Genomic DNA, 25,748 nt, shown 5'->3' with positions numbered 1-25,748 from the left:
AGAGACTGACTCAGATGACCTGCTACGTGCCTCACCCATACTGTAAGTGGGAGGAAGATTCCAGCTGGAGAATCTACCTTTGGAGCCAGTCTCACTCCCAAGAAGGCTCTGGGGCAGGGCTGTGGAAGGCTTTAACCCTTTGCATTCTGTTATCATAGGCCTAGCCCTAGCCACCCTCCATCAAGGAGTTGCATGGGTGCTCTGTACTTTCCAGTTCTAAAGTGCCAATCATCTGGGAATAAAGGGCACAGAGTTGGAACCACCCAAGATAGCCTGGGGTACCAGATGGGGAAAAGAGACCAGACAGGGCCATGGTTCTGAGTGTAGCTGTGATCCAGAGGGCTGCTTCAGTACAATCCACCCTGCCCAGGCCCGGCTTGGATGTGGGCAGGGAGACTATCACGACGTGCTCCCTAGTGGGTACAGTGCCCTTCCCAGAAGAATAGACTGGGAACAGAGGTGACACTTCTAGAACCATCTTTGCTATAGTAAGAGAACTGGTTGGGATACTAAATTAAGCACTTATATTTCTTAATCCTAACAATTCCCTAATTTTTATAATCCCAATACTACTTTCAGAGAAGGAAACCGGCCCAGAGAGGTGACTGAATTTACTTACCCAAGAACACACAGCTAGGAAGTTGTAGGACTAGAGTGTGAAACCAGGGCTCTTGTGAGGGAGGGGTGTTAGGACCACTGCAGCAAAATCTTGGGTTCTGAGAGTGCAGGCAGAAAATGCTTTGTGTTAGTACTATACAATGCCCCTTCTGTGTGATGGACTCACAGTTCCTCTACTCTCAGTGAAGGCTGGAAAGAGGTTTCAGTGGAAGTGCAGTTCATTCTTTTCCTTAATGGTAACACCTCTGTGGTGTCATGCACACTGTCAGTCTGCATCAAGGTAATGTAGGAGAGCAGCAGGATCTGGCAGTCAGGGACCAAAAGAGCAGCTAGCCCTGGGCTACCTGGTGCTAGCACCAATAGTGAGGCTTACTGAGCGACTCAGATAGGTGGGGAACCTATCAAATCAGAACAACTTATCTCAGCACAAACCAAGTCACACTGTTTTTCAAGGCAGCAACTGTAGTTAAACTTGAAACATGAACTGGAGAACCCAGCTTCCTGGCCATCTGCTCTGTCTTGAAGACTATAGTTACACTTTCTGATCACATGTCTGGGAGTTGGATCTTGGTGTGCCACTGAGAGCATCCTTCTGTCCATGCTGAGTTGATGCGCTCTTACCCACTTCCTGTCCCAGACACTCCCTGTTTTCACTCCCATCTTCTATGGAACCAGGACAGCCAAGGCACCGCAGAATCCCACCCTGAACAGCTTCAATATTTAGAGCTACATCCCTTCTAAGCTCCCCAGGGCTCTGCTGCCACACTTGTTGGGAATTAAAACCTGGCTCACCAGGAAGGCCAAGCATGTGGGTTTGTAGCTCAGTGAGAGTGCATTTGCTTAGCGTTCTTGAGTCCCTGGTCTCCATCCACAACACACACACATGCACACGTGTGTACGCGCATACCCACATACCACACACACACGTACATGCACAAACACCTCTCCTTTAGCAGTGGGAGTTAAACTCTTCCAATATTAAGTTCATCTTTTGTGGTTCTGTTGCTGGGGTGCGGGATGAGGGAAAATGAATTTCTAACACATATTTTTCGGGTGTTTTTGGCTTGCAGTGCCTGCATCTACCTACAGCCTGTCCCCAGGAGCCAATTATAGTCCAACTCCTTATACCCCCTCGCCTGCTCCTGCTTATACCCCCTCGCCTGCACCCACCTACACCCCCTCGCCTGCACCCACCTATACCCCCTCACCTGCACCCACCTACACCCCCTCACCTGCACCAGCTTATACTCCCTCACCTGCCCCAAACTATAACCCTACCCCGTCAGCTGCCTATAGCGGGGGCTCTGCTGAGTCTGCCAGCCGTCCCCCCTGGGTGACCGATGACAGCTTCTCTCAGAAGTTTGCTCCCGGAAAGAGCACCACCTCTGTCAGCAAGCAGACCCTGCCTCGGGGGGCTCCAGCCTACAATCCCACAGGCCCACAGGTGACTCCTCTTGCCAGGGGCACCTTTCAGAGAGCTGAGCGCTTCCCAGCCAGCAGCCGGACTCCCCTCTGCGGGCACTGCAACAATGTCATCAGGTACAGGCTTTGGTACAGGAGAGGTGGCAGAGGGGAGGGCAGATACAGGCAAGAGGCCAGCCACGCAGGGCAGCCTTGGGTGTCTCTGGCTTACCTCCATGAGCGTTAGCTGCCATACCTGTGTGACACCCACATCCCTGGGGAGTTGGGAGGATTCCATGAGGTAAGTGGGTGAAGCTCCCATTGTGGTGCCTGGTGCCAGGAGCTGCCCCTTAGGCTAAGGCTGGGTTCTGGGAATCTTCAGCCTTGTCAGTAGGTTTATTGAGCACATTGCAAGCTGGATGACAGTCCCAGTTTGACCCAGCTTTCCTGTAGAGTTGCTTCTGGATCATTGTACAGACAGTCCCATGCCTCTTAAAGCTCTGATAGACACTTCACTGAAATTTTTTGTTTGTTTTGTTTTTTCGAGACAGAGTTTCTCTGTGTAGCCTTGGCTGGCCTGGACTCACTTTGTAGACCAGGCTGGCCTTGAACTGAAAGCTACCCGCCTACCTCTGCCTCCCAGGTTGCTGGGATTACAGGTATGCACTACCACCGCCCGGCTCACTGGAATTGAGGCAAGTCATTTCACCTAGAAGTCAGAGGTCTCAGACAGTGCTGGTTGAATTCAGAAAAGCTGTGTATACATGTGGCATGTGCTTCGATATGTGAAAAACACACTCTTTAAAAGCAAGCAGAGGCTGGGCGTGGTGGTGCATGCCTTTGACCCCAGCACTAGGGGGGCACAAGCAGGCAGAGCTCTGTCAATTCAAAGTTACGCTATCCTAGAAACTTGTTCCAGGCCAGCCAGGGCTAAAAAGTGAGATCCCGTCTCAAAAACAAAAACAAAACCAGCAGAGAGCTAGAAGATGCAGAACGGGAGGTGGGGGGAGGGTTCTGATAGTTCTGGTGTTCTGAGCACTAACCTGAAACCAGACCAGTCATGTTTGTGCTGTATCTACCATTTCCTAGCCTATGACCTTGAGTGAGTTCCTCAGCCTTCCTGTGTCTTCACCATAATAGTTCCTCCTTCATATAATTGTTATGAGGATTAACTATATTAACAAATGCAAAGTTATTCTTGAAGAGTGTCTAACAAAGAGCAGTTTACCAAAGATTAGCCACCGTAATCACTGCTGTCAGAGTAACCGATGATAAACTGGTGTGTCCTCTGTGGTACAGACTGGAATTGCTTCCAGGCTCTGGGCGTTGAGTATCACATTGTTCCTTTATGACAGAGTCTCACTGTGTAGTCCTAGATGGCCTGGAACTTACTATGTAGACCAGGCTCTTGAACTTGTAGAGCTCTGCCTGCCAAGTGCTGGTGTATTCACCGTATAGCATGTACCGTGGTGAACATGTATATACCACTCCCCATGTTCCAGTCCTGTTTACTGGAACTGACATGACAATAAACTTTTTCTGCCTGGGGTTTTCTCAGAATTACATGCTATTTCGTTAGAACAGTCGGTTCTCAAAGTGGACATTACTAGGTAAACGTATAAATGATGTTGAGGTTCTTAAGAGATCTGATTCTAATTTCTTGGGTTCATTTTACTGTTGTTCTCTGCCATCTCAGGGGTCCTTTTTTGGTAGCCATGGGCCGCTCTTGGCACCCAGAAGAGTTCAATTGTGCCTACTGCAAGGCTTCCCTGGCGGATGTGTGCTTTGTGGAGGAGCAGAACAACGTTTACTGTGAACGGTGCTACGAGCAGTTCTTTGCTCCGGTCTGTGCCAAGTGCAACACCAAAATCATGGGGGTAAGTGGGCAGCATCCCTCTCCTTTGGCCTCTTTCTCTCCTCTTCAGCTGGACTCACTTCCTCTCCTCCTCTAAGATTTTGGGATCCCACTAGAAAGCCAACAAGTTGCCGATAAAAGAGAAAGCAACTCCAGCTCTCAGGAGAGAATGAGGTTGCCACTAACTGCTGAACCAGGGAACTAATTAACTTGAGCGAGGAATGATATTCATACATGCCCACATGCCGCCAGCTTCAAATGCTGCTGGGGCTCAGCAAAGCAAGTTCCTGCTTCAGAGCCTAACCTCACCTCCCATCTGCAAAGTGGCTATAATAAGCAGGCCCTCCCTCCTCCACCTTCCCTGTCTTCCTGCTTTGAGAGCTCTCCTGCCCTGCTCCCTAGGCTACTTGGGCAGCAGCCAAGCCTGGCGTGAAAGCCAAGCCTAGCTCCCTTCCCCTGGGAAGTTTTCTGTCCTAAACTGGGACTCTCTCCTCCAGGAAGTGATGCATGCTCTGCGACAGACATGGCACACCACCTGCTTCGTCTGCGCAGCCTGCAAGAAGCCTTTTGGGAACAGCCTCTTCCACATGGAGGATGGAGAGCCATACTGTGAGAAAGGTAGGCATGTGGGCTATGGTACACATAGGATGCAATGTGACACCATGCTGGAAGACCCTGCACCCATGTACCATCTGGGTTGACAGGCAGGCATAGAAAACGAACTCCTGCCTATGTCCACTCACATCTTACTATGGGGGAGGGGGAAGGAGAGGGGTGTGTTTTGTTTCATGTGTGGTACTGGGAATCAAAACCCAGGGCCTCACACAAGTTTCAGGTCTTGTTTTTAATGGCTGAATCATGCTATTACAACTTGCTCATTTAGTTTCAGCTTCTGGGGAAAAGGAGTCGGAATTACAATGTATTTTGTATACCTGTTCCCTTCCTTGTCTCCAATATTTGAATCACACATCGGTTCCCTAACTACTTGAGAAAGCTTTCAATTATGTTGACTTGACATCTGAGTTTAGTCTGAAGAGGTTTGGCTCCAGACTTCATCCTAGATTCTATTCTGGGTTCCACCCTGAGATGGCTTTGTAACCCCGAGTAAAGCTGCTAAAGTTCTCAACGCTGTAAATACCAGCCTTATTGGGGTGCTATGAAGATGGAAGCAAGGGGGGGCTGAGGCATGGAATGCTGAGCGCCCTTTCCTCCCTGCTGCTGAAGTGTCTTTCATGTCCCTCCAAACTTCATGCACTTCAAAGTGTAATATATTATTGTAAACTGTGGGGAATTGTGGTAAGTTCAGGAGACACAGATGTCCAGACTAGCTGGCCTTTTAGTCCCGCACTCCTTCCTTCACAGCCTGCCTCTTTCGGGAAGGATTTTGAGCCAGGGCCCAGTAAGGGGAACACAGACATAACGGCTGACACAGCAACACCAGAAAATCACATGACAAACAAGGAAGCTGCAGTGGATTTGAAACAAAAAGAAAGACATGGTTGATATCGAAACCAGAGAGGAAAAACCACTCCAGTTCCTCCATGGAAAAAGCAAGCCAAAACCTTTTCTAACTGTGAATTTTAAAGAAACTTCTTTGGCCTTTTTATATTGGTGAGCTCATTTTCCAGCTCCAAAGTAAACTGAATTGCTTTCAACAGTTGATCCCCCCTGCGCTTCAGTCTCAATGCTGTAAGAAGGAAATGACAACAGCTCTCCTCTAACCTTTTATAATAGTCAGTATCACACCATTGATACTGTACTTGGTTCTGACCCACTTAACACTCCTTACACTGTAGAAAAGACATATAACATAAAATTTACCACCTTACCCATTTTAAGTATATAGTTCAGAATGTGTAAGTGCAATTATTAGCAGAAGTCTCATTCTGTAGAATAAATGAGAAAAAATGCCATTCTTTAGAAAATAATATTAGTTATATCTGTGCTATCAAATTTTTCTTGAGACAAGGCTTATTTGTGTAGTCCTGTCTGACCTGGAACTAGCTCTATAGACCAGGCTGGCCTAGAGCTCTGCTGGGATGAAAGGGGTGAGCCACCACTGCTGTCTTATAGATTTTTAAAGCAAAGGCTCCAGATCACACAAAATCAGGTTTAAAATAGAGAAATCAAGACTTCCAGAAGTGGATTCTAGCTGTTTTAGGAACAAATCTGTGAAAAAACAACAAGGGAAGGAATTACTATTTAATAAGGCTGATTGAACCATTTCTTTATTTCCTGTTCATCTTTTATCCATAAAACATATATTGAATTTGTAGTCTATATCAGTTTCTATGAGGTCTTTTGCCCTCAAAATCCTTAAGCAGAAGCCAGCAAATGGCTGAGTGTGAAGGTCTTGTCCTGAAAGCTTGGCTGCCTAACTCTGACTCCTGGAAGCCACAGTTGAAATAAAGCAGGAAGAGCCAGCCCCACAATTGTCCTCTAACCTGTATGTGTACTCCATGGCAAAAATCATATGCACTAATAATAGTAGTAATAAGCTTTTAAAAATCTTGGGCTGGAGAGAGGGCTCAGTGGTTAAAAGCACCAACTGTTCTTCCAGAGATCCTGGCTTCAACTCCCAGCACCCACATGGCAGATCACAACTATCTCTGGGATCCAATGCCCTCTTTTGGCATGCAGATATACATGCAAACAAAACATCAATATACATAAAAGAAATAAGTATTTAAATTTTTTCATTGGTGTTTTGCCTGCATGTATGTTTGTGTAAGGGTGTCGGAAGCCCTGGAACTGGACTTAGCAGACATGTGTGAGCTACCTTATGGGTGCTGGAAATTGAACTTGGGTCTTCTGGAAGAGCAAGCAGGGCTCTTAATCACTGACCCATCTCTCCAGTTCCCGTAAGTAAGCTTTCTTTTTCTTTTCTTTTTTTTTTTAACTCTTAAGGAAAGCCATTAATGTGGGGCATACTGGCATGGGCATTCAAGAATGATGGATGGGGCTTCTCCCTCCTCTTACCATTTATGGAGTCTTCTAAAATAAGAGCCAACAGCTAATATTTATGCCAAATGCTTCATACATGTCTTAATCTGGCCCATAGCGGTAATCCCTTAAGTTTGGTGCCATAATCATCTGCATTATACAGATGGGAAGTTGGCATCACTGAGAGGCTGCCCCAGGTGTAAAGAGTTCCTAAATGGAGCTGGACTTTGAACTAGCTCTTTCTTTCCTCAGACTCCATGTTTATAAACTTGGTGGCACACTGTCTCTCAGTATGTGGTCTAAGACAGTGAGTGGACATACTGTCCACATGAGATGAACACACCTCAGGGGGAGTTCTGTTCAGTGGGAGCTGTGGTACAGCTGTGGAGAGACAAGTACTTTTGGGGAACTGGGGAAGGCAAGGAGGAATGACGTTTTCAAATGGAGCTGAACTTTTCTGTAAAATGTCTACAGTAGTATTGTAGAATTGCTGCCACTCTGAGAAAGGAGCACTGGACAGGAAGAGGCCTCAAGTGTGGGCTTCTGGCCCTTATTTCTTTGGGGCTCAATTTCATCATCCACAAAACAAGAGAAAAAAATTAAAAAATTGTAAGTCCATCTCTGAGAAGACATTGTGAAGATAAGAGTCATTCATTCATTTACTGATTCACTAGTTTGCCACAAATGTGGTAAATTCACTGATTTTCTGATTTACACTTGTATTGAGTATTGACCACCAACTAAACGTCATGTTGGACAAAGAAAAGTAAGGCATGGTTCTTAATGTTGAGGTTCTCATAAGGAACGTCGCTTCTCTTAATCCATCTGGTTCTAGTGTAGCCAAGTATCTGGGGCAGGGCAATTTATAGTAAACTAAAATGTATTTGGTTCGTACTTCTGAAGGCTGGAAATCTGTTCAAGGCGTTCTTATATCATCCCATATAGAAGGTGGAGGGGTAAAGGAGAGAAAAAAAGTGGGCCCCAGGAGGCCAGGTTTATTTTTTTGAGAATCCCACTCCTCCTGAACCTATTCCCTCAATAAAAACATTAATTCATTCATACAATCTAAATGCTTCCCATTAGGCTCTGCCTCCCAATGTTATTACACAAGGAGTATGCTTCTTCTTCTTCTTTCTAGGAGTGTACTTCTAACGTGAACCGTGGGGACATGTCCAAACCACAGCACCATCTTTGTGAACGTAGTCACTAAGCATTGTGAATAGTCGTTTGTAGCATTATCTCTCGCCTTAGAGGGAGGAGAAGGACGTGCCCCTGTAGAAAAGCTCAGATATTGAATATAGTGGTGAAAATTGTTGTCAACATGAATGCCCAATGGCAGAATGGTTGAACAGACACCATTCTAAAATTACTAAAAAGTCTATAGAGCTGGCCTTAGAGCTGGCTTTGTGGATAAGAGCAGATACAGTTCTTGCAGAGAATCCGAGTTCACTCCCCAGCATTCATGTCTGTAACTCCGGTTCTAGGGGACACAACACCTTATGGTGTCCGTGGGTACCTGCACTAATGCGCATGTGACACACACACTCCCACACGCAGAGAAAGCTCTACACATAGAGAGCACATACTGGCCAGGCAGTGAAGAGGTGGTGGCAGCTAGAGTTCATGTGCCTCACCCTTTCAGTCTTAGCATTTGGGAGGCAGAATCAGATGGCTCTCTGAGTTCCAGGCCAGCCTGTTCTACAGAGCAAGTTCTAGGAAAGCCAGGACTACACAGGGAAAACCCAGTCTTGAAAACAAACAAACAAACAAACAACAACAACAAAAGAATACATACTGCTACAGAGTGCCCAAGTTAGGTTTCTAATACCCATGTAGTGTGCTTTAACAGCTTTAACAGTCTACAATTCCAGCTCCAGGGTATCTAATGACATTCACACACACACACACACACACACACACACACACCTAAAAGTAAAATAAAATCCAAGGAGGAAAAAAAAACAACAAACCCTTGAAGATCCTCATTTTTTTCAAAATGAGCCTACTGATTGGGCAATGAGGGATATCTTAAAAATTTCTGTTTGGGGATTGACCTCTTTGGACTTTCTGAGGAGACACACAAAAAAGAAAACAATTACCCTCAAGGAAGTTCACGATGATTCCAGAAAGAATTTTCAGATCAAACCAGCACAAGAAGTTAACTGAGTCCAAGTCTGAGTCAACACAACATTGGTACATATTATCAAAAAAGTGAGAAATAAAATCAGTCATGTGAGTGACTGTTTTGTTTGTGAGATGACCAAGCCCACTGTTCCCAGCCCACAGAGGTGGGGTTCTCCCAGCCCACTCATGTGGGGTGTCCTGGTCCTGGGTCTCTGTGGCTGATTGTTCTCTGCCTGCCTCATGATGAATTTCATTTCAGACTACGTCAATCTGTTCAGCACCAAGTGTCATGGATGTGATTTCCCTGTGGAAGCTGGTGACAAGTTTATTGAGGCCCTGGGGCACACCTGGCATGACACATGCTTCATTTGTGCGGTATGTTTCTAACCTGGGCTTCCAACTATCTGAGCAGGGGATAGAAGGGACAAAGTGCAGCCTAGCTGGCCAACCCCTCGACATAGAATGATGTAACTGTGTCACTCTGGCACCATGGTGGTTTCCTAAAGTTTGCAAGCGCTACATCGTCACAGGTGAAGAAAGCTGTATTACTGATGATTATCTAGAGACCAGTTAGCAACAAAGCACCCTGGGATTTGGAGAAGCAGCACATTGTCTTACCTGCAATAGGTGAGGCCAGCAAACAATGGCTTAGAGAAGCAGGTGGCTTCCTAAGCTTATATACTGCCTTGGTTATGAAATGGCATGAGGGCTGTCTCAAGAATCCCAAGGCCTTTACTTATTGACTTGACCCGTGAAAGGCTGAGATAAGGTTTCTCTTGGTAGAGCCTTTAGAAAGCAGGACAAAGTATCACTTTCCTTTCCTAAGTGGTCCTGTTTGTCATGCACGGCAGCCAGCTGGTAGACCTGAGGTTAACTATTAACTGGGTTCAGTTAGCTGAAGCAGAAGGGCATCTTACTAGGACACTGACCTTCCCATCAGAGGGCGGTCAGCTAAGGTGAGACTGGGAAACTGTGCTCACCACTGTTTGGACTTAAGCTGGAATCAGGAAATGCTCATCCCTAATAAATCTCCGTAATGTCAAATCTAGTGGCTTAACTTCATTTAGGAAAATGAATGCCCTATTAGTATTTTAAGAACTAGAGTTACTGAAGGTGAATTTGGGGTATGTATGACGTATCTGTGCTGTTTAGGGCATGTAGCTCTGTTCATAGACTGTTTACCTGACATGAAGCCCTCGTTCAATCTCAAGCATCATATAAATTGACTGTGGTAGCATACACATATAATTTGAGCACTTGAGAGATGGAGACAGGAGGATTGAAAGTTCAAGGTTATTCTCAGTTACACAGTGAACTCAAGGCCAGCTTTGGAAATAAGAAGCCCTGTCTATAGACAGACAGAAAGGTAGAAAAGAAACATCTCTGCTGTTTAAGTGTGAGCAATCTTTTAGGGATTAAGGATGGAGGATAATCCAAGTCATCAAGCTCACCGCCATTATGTTTTGAGTTTTATACTTAATTCTTTGCCCCCACTATTTGTGGGGTGCATTATGTTTACTGTATTAGTTTCCTAGGTTATTATAATAATAAGGGCAGCAGAAATATATCCTCTCATAGCTCGGCAGGACAAAAATAAAAAACCTAAGTGCCTATAGGTAGCCACACTCTTCCCATTCCTTGACTAGTGTCAGTGTTCTAGTCTTTGCTTCCATTGTTACAGTGGATGCCTTGTGTATGTGCATATGTGTGCATGTGTGTTGGGGGGGTCCCTAGCTAAGGCTGGATGAACTTCTTTTTGTTTTGTTTTGTTTTCACAGGGTCTCACTATGTAGTTCTGGCTGTCCTGGAACTCACTATGTAGACCAGGATGGTCTCACACTCATAGAGATCTGCCTGCCTGTGCCTCCTGAGTGCTGGGATTAAAAGCATGTGTCACTATGCCCAGCTGAGTATGACCTCAGTTAACTGACATCTTAATTACATCTGCAAAGGCTTCATTTTTAGATGGGTTCCTTGCTATGCCCAATGCACTGGGTAGGCTGGGGATACTGAAGGTTAGGACTTCAAGATATAAATCTGTTTAGCATGGTTTTGCTCCATTATCTAGGCTGGCCTTGAATTCCTGGGTTCCTAGGATCCTTCTACTACAGCCTCTCAGGCAGCGAGAATTAGGCATGCATCACTATGCCTAGTCTCAGTATATGAATTTTTTGTTTTGTTTTGTTTTTCAAGACAGGGTTTCTCTGTGTAGCCCTGGCTGTCCTGGGACTAGCTCTGCAGACCAGGCTGGCCTCCAGCTCCAAGATGTGCGTGCTTCTGCCTCTTCGGGGCACATGATTTAAATCCTTACCACTCTTAACATTCTTTGAACAAATTCTTTAGTTGCTTTTAAAAAGTCCTTTTAAATACATCAGGTCTTCTCCAGAATAGGGAGAGTGTGTGACTGTGTGCCTTTAGGGTGGCTTCCTGCACAGCTGGGGCTCAGCCAGGCAGAGCATAGAGCTTTGACTCTTACTTTCAAGCTTCAGCTTGCTTGACACTGATTACAAATCTGGGTACCCAATGTTTAGAAGGATCCAAGAGACCTGGAGAAGGTCCAGGAAGAGGCATGGAGGCTGAAAAGAGCGAGAGGGAATGGTGGCAGAGGTCATCAAGGGACTGATCCCTTGAGTCTGCTGTGCTGGATTCATGATTCTAGACTAGAAGCAGCAAGAAGTAAGTTTGGGGTAGAACAAAAGTTCCAGAGACTTAAGACCAGTCAAGGGTGGGAGACCCACAGCAATACCTAGCTGATTTGCTGGGAGAAACTGGGAAGATCTTGTCCCTTGAAAATGACACAAGATTGTTAGGTCTTTCTCTTGAGCCAGCCCCATGTTGTTCTCCCTGCTCTCTGCAGACACTGAGGTAGAACGAGGTTCTAGTGTTTGGGAGGAAATCTTCAGGTTGGAAAACTATGCGCCCAGTCTTCACCTTCCCTCTCTCTCCCCTTCTCTCTGTGCCCCCCTCTCCTTTCTCAGTGCTAAAGAACTGACCTGGAGCTTTGTGTGTGTTAGACAAGTGATCTGACGTTTACAAGTGATTCTTACCATTTACTAAATCCCTACATCAGATTTTCCTTCTTCTTCTTTTTGTCCTTTCTCTTCTTCTCCTCCTCAAGGGTCTTCTTTTAATTGTTTTTACATTTCCCAATTATTTCTTTATCTGTTTGTCTACTAATGAAGCCCAGGATAGGCTTAAGTTCTAAGAGCCTCCTGAGTTCTGGGAATGCAAGCACACACCACCAAGCCTGGCTCTAAACACTTCGTTTTGCTTGCAATAGGATCTCACTACATAGCTTTGGCTGAACTTAAGGTAATCCCCCTGCCTCAGCCTCCCAAGTGATGGGGTTCCAAGTCTGTACCACAACGCCCAAATTGTTTTTAATGAGATACATTTTCATATTCTGTTTTTAAACCTCACACTGTTGTAATTAAAAACACAAAAACAAAACCAACCAAAGACACGAACAGCCAAACAAACAATAAGAAAGATTTAGACCAGCTCTTGAACTCGGTATTTAACCAAGGATTACATGGGCTTTAATGGCCCATTGAAACCAAAAAACTGAAAACTACAGACCTATACCTCCCAAGAAAGGGCTGGAACTATAGGTGTGCACTACCCAGGCTCTTGATTACTGACACGTACATGTGTGTATATATATATATACATGTGTGTGTATGTATACATGTATATGTATATATGAGTGTGTATAAGTCTTACCATTTTACATTATTGTGGGGGTGGTGTGTATGTATGTGTGTGTACCCATGTGTACCTGCATGTGTGTGCATGTGAATGCAGGTGTCAGCAGAGGCAAAAGAAGACATCAGAGCTTCTGGAGCTGCAGTTATAGCTGGCTATCAGTCGCCTGAACTGGGTGCTAGGAACCAAACTCTTGTTCTCTGTAAAACCAAGAAGTGCTGTCGGCTGGTGATCCAGCTTTCTCCCACATTTCTCTCTTAAATGTTATTATTCTGAAGGTTTATTTAAAAAAACTTCAAACTTCATTAGCACTATGTTAAGAATCTGTGGATGAATGATGTATGTAAGTGAGTGTAGGGCCTCTAGTGCATAGCATGAGTGTGGAAGTCAGAGGAAAACTTCATGGAATTTTGTTCTTGTATTTTTATGTATCACGAAAATGTATATAATTATCTTCCTTCCGAAGGAAATTTCATTAATTATGTTCCTGGTCATATGTAAACAGACCTCATTCCCTTTGCACACTGCTTACTTTTCTTTCTTCTTTTTTTTTTTTTTAATTAGGCTCTTCTTTTTCTTTCTTTAATTTTTTGGCTACCATCCTGAAATATCTTTTGTCTTATCTATTTTGCTATGTTAATAAGTATAGAATCTCTGAGAGTTCTCCCCTCCCCTTAATTATTTAGTGAGGACAATCTTTGATGTTTTATTAGTTTGCTAATAGTGCTTACTTGAATGTTAATTCCTTCTGTGTAAACTTGTTAACTTGTACTGATTTCATATATACTTTGGATAGTAATGCAACCTTGCATGGCCTCGGCATTGATGTAACAAGGGCAACACAAAATGAAGAAACATACAAGTATGACAGACACATACATGCACAGAAAAGCTGGGATTGGGTGAATCATGATCTCTGAGGGAGGGGTGCCAGCAGCAGCTTGGAAACTGAGTTTATTTTAAACATCTGAATTGAGGATATCAGGTTATTATATACAGCTAAACAAGGAGGCAGGTTTAGCTAATATCTATAGTGGAGCAGTCTCAGGCTGTAATCATCCGGAAGAGGAAAGCTGGTCCACTTTTCCTGTACCCGATCAATGTCTTAGTTAGGATTCTATTGCTGTAAGATATACCATGACCATGGCAACTCTTATAAAGGAAAACATTTAATAAGGGCTAGCTTAATAAGGGTTCAGAGGTTTAGTCTGTTATCATCATGTTGGGAAGCATGGTGGCACATGGGCAGACATGGTGCTGGAGAGGTAGCTGAGAGTTCTGCATCCAGATCAGCAGGCAGCAGGAAGAGAGAGTGTCACTGGGCCTGGCTTGAGCACCTGAAACCTCAAAGCCCACCCCCAGTGGCATACTTCCTCCAACAAGGCCACACCTACTCCAGCAAGGCTACATCTCATTATAGTTCCACTCCCTATGGGCCTATCAGGGCCATTTTCACTCAAACCACCACAGTCAGCATCTGCCCACAGACCAGGGGGTGCTTTGTCATTTCCCTGAGACTGATCAGGGGAAGTCCTTGCTGTTCCTATGGGTCTGAGCCATTGGGGTCCTTTACTTGCTTGTGCCCATGTCAACAACACACATTTACTCAGGACTTCATCTGCTCCCCACAGAATGGCATGAATTAGACATTCTTATCAAGTATATACTCTACTCCACTAGATTTAACTAACTTGACTCTTAGTCCATGCTTTTTGGAAGTCTTATCTTATTTTGGTATTTATATGCTTACTATAGACAGTCTCAAGTAGCTAAAATGGCCTTGAACTTTTGTAGACCCTCCTACCACCTCCCTAGTGTTAAGAATACAGGCATGCCCATGAAACCTGATTTATGTGGCTCTGGGAATCAAAGGGCTTTCTGCATGATAACCATGAAACTGGCTACATCCTCAATCCCCTGGAAGTCTTCATGTTCTATGGTTCAGTTACATATTCTGTTTAGTCATTGAGGCTGCTTCTTCTGGCTAGGTGCAACAGTGCATTTTTCTAAAGGGTGATTCTGTTTTCCCTCCCAGGTCTGCCATGTGAATCTGGAGGGGCAGCCATTTTACTCCAAGAAAGACAAACCACTGTGCAAGAAGCATGCGCATGCCATCAATGTGTAGGGGCCCAAGGTGGCTGATGAGGGCCAAGCCCAGGCTGCTCCTGCTACCAACAATGAAGGAGTCAAAGAAGCTGATGTTTCTTCTTAGGGGGGAAAGGGAGCGAGAGGAAATGATTGAGCCCTTTTGAAGTCTAATTTTAGTCTTTTCTTATACACACAGATTGTGTATTTTCGTAGTTCAGACTGGAGGCCAAAAGAAGATGCTGAATCCAGCCAGTAATTAATCCATGGCTGGAGTTGCACTTCAGACTTTTGGGAAAGGATTCCAAGAAATCAAAAGTGAAAAACAAAAAGCAATGTTCAAAAACCATAGGCTCCCTGACCATCACTGTCACCAGCGTAGGGACAGAGCTCAGGGCAGTTATGGAGAAGCCAAAGCATGCAGCAGACTTCTGGAAAGCTCCTTGGCAAACACAACGATGTGCCAAACAGTATTTGCTGCGGTTATTTTTAGACCAGCACTGAGAGCTCCTTAGCTAAGACCCATTGGATTTTCCTCACCAAAAAAGGAAGAGTTTTTCCATTAGCACCCAGAGCCACCTTTGCGAATTAGACTTCAGATGTTGAACAAACTTGAAGCAGTAAGGGGAGCCCAGACATGTGAGGCAGTGTCCGGCCCCCACTGGGCAAATTGAAACGCTCCAGGGAGGTCTTTGGCCCAGGCCACTGACAGCTGAGAAAAGAGTTCTCTCTCTCTGCTTCTCCCCCTCTTTCAGTCTGAAACATCTAAAGTCGTGGAAGGCTTTGCTCCTTTTTGAATTGTCATGGGAAAGTGAAATTGGGTTTTTCCAGTTTTCCTTTACAATGTATCAGAAGAGGTTTGAAAAACAAAACAAAACAAAACTGGGGGTGGGGTTTAGCCTTTGTTTTGCTTTAAGAGGGCATGAGTGAGTGTTCTGTGCATGTATTTCACCCTCTACCCACAACTGCTCACATACGTCTTCCTCATCACCACCCTCACAGAGGCTCAGAGGAAAGAAGAGAGACAACTGTCAAGCACAGGATGGTAGAACAGGCTCTCCCAACTGTGCATGGAGAGAGGGCTTTCTGTCAGCCTCTGGAGGAATGCATGGGCTGCAGGATTTCAGGGCTGCACTGTTTACCTGCTTCTTTAAAAGCAGCACACCAATTATATAATCAGGCTGACTGCTTCAAGAGGGTTGGGGTGGGGAGATTCGTTTGCCATTTGGGCCAATAATCTGAACATAGCTGAATGAATTTAGAATATTTATTGAAATAGACATGGCCTTCAGACTCCTTTACAATACAGGTGACTCCTTTACAGATAGAGTTAGGGGAGCTTGGTGAAGCTATTTAGAGGTAAAGAAAGCAGCTTCCTTTCTGGGTTTGGAGATGGTGTGGCCGCTTTTTTTTCTAGGAAGTGCTGTTAGGATGGATGTTCATTGAGACTGGCATCGAAGCAGGGTGTGCGTGTCTGTGTGTCTGTTTGTCACTGGAGCACAGTATTTAGGCACTCCACCAACTCACTGCCCCTCTCTCCTTGATCCTGTTTTGGATTTTTCTGTTTGCACGTTTGAAATGCTTTATGCAGTCAAACTCTTTTTCTTTTGAGAACTAAGGCTTCCTTCCAAGAGACTGCCATTCTACTTAAGGGTCATTCCAGCCTGGAAGACTCCAAAATAGTTAGACATAGCCTGGGCAGAAACTCAGTTTTTCTGTTTGGAATCACCAATCCCCTCCAGTCAGCACCAGGGAAGGTCAGAACTGCGCTCCTACCAAATAACCCTTCTTTACTTTTTCTGCAAAGCTGCAGGCTGAGTAAATTCTGCTGGGACAGCCTGGAGATTTGTCCAGACATGCAGAGCAATACCTTGTACGGTCTGTTATTTTTGGAAAGTTTGAATATTCAGGGACAAGGAGCATGTTGAGTAAAGAGAAGAGTTCTAAGCAGTTGATTTTTCAAAAACCTATCTATTTTTTAAATGGTTAGGAACTGGTCTTGAGGAAGGGAAATAAAAATCCCTATAGTTATATTTCTAAAATTTACTTTAAAGATTTTATACGTGTGAACAGACACTGCTCCTATGTAATCATTATCATTTTCTGTAGGACGTTTAACAAGAAAATCAAAATGTCCCAAAGGAAAGCATCACCATCATTCTATATTAACTAGGGTTTTTTTTTTCTTTTTTTAAACATTTAGTAGTTCATGTATAGTCTAGAAGAATTTTTATTTTTCAAAAACAAAACATTTTAAGGGCTGGCTGTAATCCAGTAGTACAGAATTTCCTTAGAATTCAGGGTGCTCTAGCTTCGGTCCCCAACACTGCCAAAACCAATATAAAGGTAGCAGAAATGGAGCTAGTTCAAGAATGTTCAGAGTGAGCCCGCAGAGTGTTAGGATTCATTAAGACTGTGTGGCATTTGGTTAACATCATGGCTTTCCTGTGACAGCAAACAGTTTTTACCAGTGCACAGGAGGAATAGAGTTTGTCTTGTCTTTTTATTGTTGGCATTAATTTAATATTCTGATAAACACTCTCCTTTTGCAGTAGAATGGCTTGTATTGGCAGTGTTTGTGTTAGCAATCTAGCCTTTGTAATGTGAACTTTTCAACCCAAGTCTTCTTGCTTTGGGGTCTTTTTCCTTTCTTTTTGTTAAGTTTTCTGAAGTGGAATATAATGTGTTGGAGGTGTGCACAAAACTATTTTTGCATGTTTTTCTTTTTCTTTTGTTTTTCTTTTCTTTTTTCTCTTTGGTTCGTGTGGATTCTTTTTAGCAAATAAAATTCAGAAAAAGATGTACAAAGACTGATTTTTTTTCATTGTGTGTAAAGTTCTTTAATGTGTCATTAAAAAACAAAAACAAAAACAGCTGACATCTAGATGGCCACAAATAAAAGTCTGACACAAAACTGCCCTGTGAATAGGAAGCACTGTTTACTTGGTCTGCTGCGCATCAGCAACTTAATCATCTTATTTAAACAAAGTTGTAAGAATAACACAAATGTTTTATATACAGAAAGAACAGGCCTCACCTTGTACTTTTGGAAAAGCATTTTTAGTTACTTGGTGGTCCAATATTTCATATTTAGGTCTCACAATACAGCCTCTGCTTCTCTGATCCTGGCACTACAGACACTATGATCAGGTTGTTTTTTATTTCATTTTATTATTAGTGTGTGTGTGTGTGTGTGTGTGTGTGTGTGTAAAAACACATGTGCCATGGTGTGCAGAGGACAACTTTCAGGAGTCTCCTTCTACCATGTGGGTTCTGAGTACAAACTTATGTCATCGTGTTTAGAAGAAAGTGTCCATTGAGCTACCTTGATAACCCAGAGTTATTTCTCTATTTCTTTATTTTTAAATTTATTTTTGAAAATTTTATTTTATGTGTATGAATCTTTTGCTTGCATGCATGTTGTTCACCATTTGTCTGCCTCATATCTTTGAAGGCCAGAAGAGAGTGTTGGATCCCCTGGAACTGGAGTTACTGACGGTTGTAAGCCACCTTGTGGGTGTGGGAATGGAACCACCCTCTGCAAGAGCAACAAGTGTTAACTACTGAGCTATCTCTCCAGTCCCAATTTTAAGATTCATTTTTATTGCTTTTTAACTATGTGCATATGTATGTGTCTGTGTATGTATGGGCATGTGAGCACAGGTGCCAGCAGATCCTGGAAGAAGGTATTTGGTTTTCCTGGAGCTGGAGTCAGAAGGAGTTGTGAACTGCCTGACCTGGGTGCTGGGCACCAAACTCAGGTCCTCTGCAACTTCAGTACATACTCTTAACCAACAAGTCATCTCTCTAACCCCACAGGTTAATTTTTATTTTGCTCCACATAGCTTCAAATGTAGAAAAGTTGCTTGTAATCCTTTCATTTCTTTTTCTTTATATAGGTTCAGAGGAAAATCTCATAGTGGCATTAAGAACAAATAATACCTAGCGTCACACAAACCATCCCAGGACTTAGGAGGTAGAGGCAGGCGTTCAAGGTCATCCAGGAATACATAGTGAGACTGTGTCCAAACAATCTCTTAACTTTAGTAGTGATAACAATTTGAAGTGATAGAAAAATTTTAAAAAGACTGAAAAAAATCTCATAAAATCATAGAATTTAAATTTGGTGTCAGCTAGATGGTGGTGGCAGTCACTTGTAATCCTAGCACTTGGGAGGCAGAGGCAGGCTGATCACTGTGAGTTTGAGAACAGCCTGGTCTACAGAGGGAGTTCCAGAACAGCCCAGGCTACACAGGGATACCCTGTCTTGAAAAGCAAACAAACAAACAAACAAACCAACAAACAAGTATGTGTCCTGGGCTAGGAATGGCAGTTCTTACCTGCAATTCCAGTACTTGGAAGGTAGATGCTGAAGTAAGGCTGGAAGGTCAAGGACAGCCTGGTCTACACAGTAAATTTCAAAGAATCCAGGGCTCTATAGCAAGACCCTACTCAAAAACAAATAAATAACCTGTTCTTCTTGTTCTTTTGGTTTGTTTGTTTTCAAGACAGGGTTTCGCTGTGTAGCCTTGGATGTCCTGGACTCACTTTGTAGACCAGGCTGGCCTGGAACTCCCAGAGTTCTACCTGCTTCTGCCTCCCAGAGTACTGGGGTTCCAGGCATGCACCACCGGCCGGCTAACAACCTTGTTCTTTTGCTCATTCATTTAATATTTACTCTTCTTTGGTGGTGACATACTCCCTATGAAAAAAAAAAAAAAGAAACCTCTCCCAAAAGATCCTCACCCCTCTCCAGATGAGGAAACACAGGAAGGACCTGGTACACAGCGCCAATTCTAATGATTCTATAAAACCACCATGGCCTAGTGTGATGATGTACGCCTTTAATCCCAACATTTGTGAGGCAGAGGCAGGCAAATTTCTGTGAGTTAGAGGCCAGCATAGTCTATAGTATGAGTTCCAGGTCAGCCAAAGCTAGTGAGACCCTGTCTCAAAACCAAACCAAACAAACCAACCACCCAACCAACTCTCAGTGCTCTTGAGCAATGCACGTATGGTAGGTTTTTGACGTGTTTGTGGGTTTTGTTGTTGTTTTAGTTAGCTTACAAAGTAGGTTTCCTTATAGCATTTTCATACATGTTTAATTTGAGGTGACCTTCCCTTTGTCTCCTCTCTCAAAGGCTGTGCTCCCCATCTCCACTTAAACCCTCCACCCACAGTTTTCTCCATTGCACTGTTGTGTCACATGTGTGTTCATGTCCTCCCCGCCAACAGTCGTTCTCTGTGTTGTCTGCTCCACTGTCCCCTGCCAGCCTACAGGAGGGAAGGAAAGGCAGGAGCACACTAAACACACTCCGAATGGAAACCGTCCTAACAAACACATTCGGAAAAAACTGAGCCCTTACCAGGTGTCAAGGGGACTGCTTGGGACAGTGAGAACATGACTGTGAATTCAGCAGACAATCTGCCTTCAAGAAACTTAAACTCTAATAGTTGGAATTAGCCAAACCAGAGAAATGTCAGGTTAACTCTAAGGGGAAAAAACATCTGAGCAAGATTTAAGGTTGTATTTAAAGATTTATATTTAAATTAAATTGTTTTCTTTTATGTAATATAAATATTAATATTTAAATTAATATTTAAAGCTGTTCTACAGACTAGTAAGGGCAAGAAGCTGTACTTACATCCATTCATGATAAGGACAAGGCAGAGAGAAGGAGTTCTAGATGAAGTAAGCTTAGCAGCAGGCTCAATGCTTTTCAAGGTAAATGCAGCTCTAATTTGGAAAATTTATGTAAAATACTGCTTTGAGTCTTTCTGACCATTGGCCCTCCTAGGACAGGTCCAAAATTCCATGTTCCTTCTCAGTGTTCCACTCAGATTTAAACCGTTCATATGACCTAGGCAACAAATCACTCCTTGATGTATGCTTGTTTATGTTCCAGTAAACTTGTCAGAAAGTGAAAGTATCATGAGTAAAAACTGTATTGAAGGGACTAAGGACGCACTTCTGTTGTAGAGAGCTTGTCTATCACACATGAAGCCCTCGTTTCTATCTGCAGCAATATAGAAAAGGAGTATGGAGACACATGCCTGTAATCTCAACACTCAGGAGTGGAGGCAGGAAGAAGTTCAAGGTTATCCTGTCATCCTTGGCTACTCCAACCTACCCAGCTCGGAAGCTTCTGATGAACTATTCTGTCTGACTTTTATCACAAAGTAGGAGTGCTGGAATTACAGATGCATCCCATCCCATCCAGCTTTCTACTTAGGTTCCAGGGAATGAACTCAGACCATTATTAGGCTTACACAGTTAGTTAACATCTTCATCTGCTAAGCTATCTTGCCAGCCAATAAGCTGCTTTGAGTGGTCAAGAAGAAAAACCATTCTGAGGTGAAAGGTGAATGATGAGAAGAAATAAACAATACCAAAGTTTGGGGCTAGGGTCCAGCCAGAGGGAAAAATAAGGTAAAGGATTTAAGGGGAACAACTGGAATCCTGAGGACACATGGCTTGAGAACTTGGGTAAAGGGAGGGAATGAGGCACAGTGGGCCTTGGCTACACTGAAGAAAACTGCTACTTGCAAAGGGAGGAAATGAATGATGACAAGTAAAGAGAAAGAACCTGAATTCTGATAAAAACAAAAATTTCCCCCTGAGGGGGGAGCAGCCTTACCAGGCCACAGAAGATGACAATGCAGCCACTCTGATGAGATTTGATAGACTAAGATCAGAAGGAAGGAGAGGGAGACCTCCCCTATCAGTGGACTTGGGGAGGGGCATGTGTGAAGAAGGGGAAGGGAAGGTAGGATTAGGAAGGGAGGAGAGAGGGGCTTATGGAGGCATACAAATAATAAATAAATAAATACATAAATACATAAATAAAGTGTATAAAGTGTAACTAGTAAAAGTTAAAAAAAAAAGAAAAAAAAACCAAAAATTTTATCTTTCTTATAAAACATTTCACTTGGTAAAAGTGTTCAAAGTTCAAGCAGTTCTAGATGAATGTGAAGAAACTCTTAGAGTCGGAATGTAGTCTACTAAAGCCCGCGGAGCCAGCAGTGTGGTGTGGGTAGAGCGTCTGGAAGCACAGATCTATGCTTGTCCACACACCCACATTGAACACCTTTGGTTTTGCTTCATTGCAATCACACTACATGCACTGTTCTGAGATTTGCTTTCTTTTAAGAACCATTGATTCTGTAACTGTGAACTCCACAGTATGACCCTAGTTATAACCTCTATAAAATGCAACCAATGGGCTATCTAAGAATAAGAATCTTGTGTTCATCTCTTGATTCAGGTTGCAGGATAATTCCTGCCATTAATTTTGTCAAGGTAGTCAACTGCTTTTCTGAGCCATTTAATGTCTACATCTTCAGCTGTGCCTCTCTGGGGTCTCAGGTTCACATCCGAACTTTGTTATCCTGCCATATCTGAATGTCCCCCTGCTGTCGATCCATGTGCACTTGTCCCAAAGGGGCAAAAATGGCTGTGTAACCTTTTTTCTAGTACATTGGCCAGTTTAAGAAATGAGTTTGTAAATAAATTTTAAAAATAAAAAGAAATGGGTTTGTTATGAGTTTGAGGCCAACCTGGTCTAAAAAGCTAGTTCCAGGATAGCCAGAGCTACACAAGAAACCCTGTAGCAAAAAACAACAAATGGGTTTGTGGACTGAGGCAGGAAAGTGAGAATCTTTTCTCCAAGAGTACATTAGCACTGGAGCTCACACAGAGATAGCCTCTTTTCTCATTAAGTGGTTGTACTAGAAGTGCAAGAGTCTTCAATAGGTGAGAACAAAGCTATTGAACAAAGCATTAAGAAGTAAAAACTGGAAATGACAGTTTCCAAACAGGTGGACTTTTCCAGCCTCTGGATCAACTCATTCCCAAGGCTCTATGCCTATCTTTTCTGTGGTTTAATAAATTTCCCTTTATCTGTGAACTCCTTTAAAAATATTTTCATTACCTTTATTTAACCAGGTGAGATGATGCATGCCTTTAATCCCAGCACTCAGAGCTAGACGCAGGCAGATTTCTGTGAACTCAAGGCCAGCCTGGTTTATATAGAAGTTCTAGCCAACCAGAGCTATACAATGAGTCCCTGTCTCAAAATATAGTCAGCTATTTTTAATAACACTGGTTTAATTATGAATTCATTGTGAGAGGGCAGCACAGGTGGAGTCAGAGGACAACCTGGAGGAGCAGCTGTCTCCTTCCAGTGTGTGGGTTCCAGGCTGCCACTCAGGCTGCCAGATTTAATGGCAAACACTTTACCTGTTGTGCTATCCTGCTGGGGGTCTCTTTGAGCTTCTTTAAATTGGGGTTGGCTTGGCTGGGGATGTGGTTCAGTGGTACAACTCTAGGTTTGATCTCTACCACTGCAAGAATGCGCATGCACACACACACATACACAGAGGGGGTGGGGTGGGGAGAGGCTCTCCAAATAAGGATAGCATGGCAGGGGCACTCGAAGCCCTCCTTCAGTCAGCTTACCCATGCCTTTTTTCTAAACACATAATGTAGCAAGGAAGTGTGCCTGCATTTCTTCTGGCAAATCCCGCAGCCCTCATGTCCCACCCCCCTTCCAAATGGGGTTCTGTATCTGCTACTGGCTGAGCCTCTATCCTACTACCCAACCTGCTTCTCTTGAATACTCCTTTCTGTGGACTGCAGGTACTACTTTGTCATTGAAATTAGGGTTATGGAGTCATCCTAGCACCCATCTTCTCTACAGAGGCTCTGACAAATACCCTTCCTGACGCTGCCTGTCTTCTCTTCAGCCTCAGGATCCTGCCTTCTGACAGTTCTCCTTCGTTGATCTAACTGATCTGTGTCCATATTGCTCCCTCCAACCATCTCCCATTTGGGACCTCTATGAAAACATGTCTGACCACCCATTCAGTGGACCTGCATGGCAATCAGATAAGGTTTCCCACTATGTTTGGAAGAGCCTTCAAGTCCCACACCAACCTCTGTGGTCTGGCTTCCCCATCTCTTGTGTACCTACCTTCGTATCAGTATTGTGTTGGTCACTTCTTTGCATTTCTTTTTCCCCAATACCGCCTCACTGCTGCACTAGCTAATGATCATCTGTTCATATATTCTCTCACCTACTTCCACAGGAAGCAGTTTGTTAGGAATGACTATTTGAAGCACATTTAGTAGGCAGATTGGATTGTGCTTTTTAGATTTAAATTTTAAATTTTCATTTTTTTTCACTGGATTATGTCTTTTGGTTTTTCCAGATATATTTGTAGGCATTAGACTGGGAATACTTGGAAACAAAACACAAAAGAAAGAATGTCATCATTGTTGTCACTTAGCTGAGAACCTAGTTCCTTTTTTCACAAATTCTATTAAAAAACTAAAGCATTTTATTACATAAATTCTTAAAATACTCTGCCATGTGCAAATTGATTATCCTTTTATCTAACTCTACTTCAAAGAGATGTGATGCATAAAAGGATATGTAGACCATTTCTGTGCAGTTTTTAGATTCTGAGAAGGAGCCATGCAACTGCTTGCTGGGTTTCCCCTCCCAGTGAAGCAATTACAGAAGCTGCCTTTGGAGAAAGTGGGTACAGAGTAACCAATGTGAGCCTGGGTCAGAAGGAAGGAGAGCGTGGCAATCATTGTAATTTGCATGTGGCCACCTTTACCCCTCCTGTGGTACTGTGTCTTTCTGTTGGGCATCAAGAGAGATGAATTGGTGAAAAGTAGTAGGCTCAGATTGGAGAACAGTCTAGCCAGCCTGGGATACAGGTCTAGTGGGTTGTCTTTAAGAATGGAATACCAGGTATGATGGTTCATGCCAATAATCCCAGCACTTGGGAGGCTGAGATAGGAAGATCCCTTTGGGTTGACGCTCAATCTGGGCTACAGAGTAAGTAGCAGGTCAGCCTGGGCTAGGGTGACCTCATTAAACTCTGCTCCCAGAAGGAAGAAGAAAACAAAATCAAATAGCAAACTGGAGTATTCAGTTAGAATGAGAAGGGGTCAAGGCAACAAAAGACTGGAGTTTTACAGGTTTCTATATCCTTCTCATCTGAAATCCCTTTAGGCAAATGACTAGAAAAGCTTATATAGGAATACTCCCCTGATTACAATCTAGCTCAACCTAAACCTTCCAGCAACTCTCAGCCTTACAGGGACCTTTCAAAACAAGGGACCCTCATAAATCTACTCTGGATCCATGCCACTAGAATGAAGAATACCACATTTGGGGGTCCCAATTCCTCGGTTCAAGTTACGTATTAGAAACTGCCAATATTTGTCAGGGCTGTTCTCAGAGCAAGGATGAAGACATGCCCTGAGTAGGGAGACTAAGTCAGATTACCCAATGAGACGAGGCTGAAGCAGCCCCACAACTTACACCAAACAAGTTGTCTTTCTCCACCTTCTGCTTGATTTGTTCCAATCCTGGAAGCCCAGGTTGAATTGAGGGCAATGTTGACAAAAGCAAGCAGTTGAATGGGATGTAGTATTAGGTTGGAGTTCAGAAGGAAGAAAAGGAATTACTGAGGCCTCAGGCTCAGCTCTGAACCATAGATATTTTGTCCTTTTGAGTTGCTTAAATGTTTAAAATAACTAGATGTATCCATAGCTTATAGATTCATAACCGTGATGTGACTTTAAAAGAAAGAAAACAATTTTGTTGTTGGTATTGCCCAGGTGGGCCTTGAACTCCTAGGCTCATATGATCCTCTTGTCTTATCCTCCCAAGTAGCTGGAAAAACAAGACATGTTTTATTTTTATTTTATAGTGCATTTTCCATGTTTATGTTTAGGGCTTGGCATTTTATGTTTTCCCCACTGAATCTTTACAACCATTCAAGGCAGAAAAGACAAGGTTCAGATAGGTTCAATGCCTCTCCCTAAAACAGTCTCTCCATTAAGAACTCAGTCTCAAAACATACACCTCTCTTTAGTGGAAGTGTTATGTTCATCAGAAACACAGAGAGGAAGCCAGCTGAGTTCAGGTCCCATTCACTGAGCTCTTATCATGAACAAGACATAAGGATTAGCAGGTAGTGAGCTGAGGTACAGCTCAGA

At 43.5% G+C, this 25,748-nt stretch overlaps 1 protein-coding gene across 5 annotated transcripts in view; it reads left to right on the top strand.

The window, feature by feature from the left end:
* The window catches only part of Ldb3 (LIM domain binding 3), a 62,023-nt gene extending 44,492 nt beyond the window's left edge, over positions 1-17,531 (top strand). For all 5 annotated transcript variants that reach the window (XM_060390900.1, XM_060390899.1, XM_060390898.1 and 2 more), the window contains 5 exons: positions 1,689-2,157; positions 3,716-3,896; positions 4,372-4,492; positions 9,201-9,316; positions 14,682-17,531. In XM_060390900.1, coding sequence (XP_060246883.1) covers positions 1,689-2,157; positions 3,716-3,896; positions 4,372-4,492; positions 9,201-9,316; positions 14,682-14,771 — 977 coding nt within the window. In that variant the 3' untranslated portion in view covers positions 14,772-17,531. The remainder of the gene's footprint in view (positions 1-1,688; positions 2,158-3,715; positions 3,897-4,371; positions 4,493-9,200; positions 9,317-14,681) is intronic.
* Positions 17,532-25,748: the final 8,217 nt, after the last annotated feature.

Source organism: Meriones unguiculatus, chromosome 9 (assembly GCF_030254825.1).
Source record: "Meriones unguiculatus strain TT.TT164.6M chromosome 9, Bangor_MerUng_6.1, whole genome shotgun sequence".
In the NCBI taxonomy this organism is placed as follows: Eukaryota; Metazoa; Chordata; class Mammalia; order Rodentia; family Muridae; genus Meriones; species Meriones unguiculatus.
The sequence above is the reverse complement of the archived record's forward strand: the minus strand, read 5'-3'. Positions and strand labels throughout refer to the sequence as shown.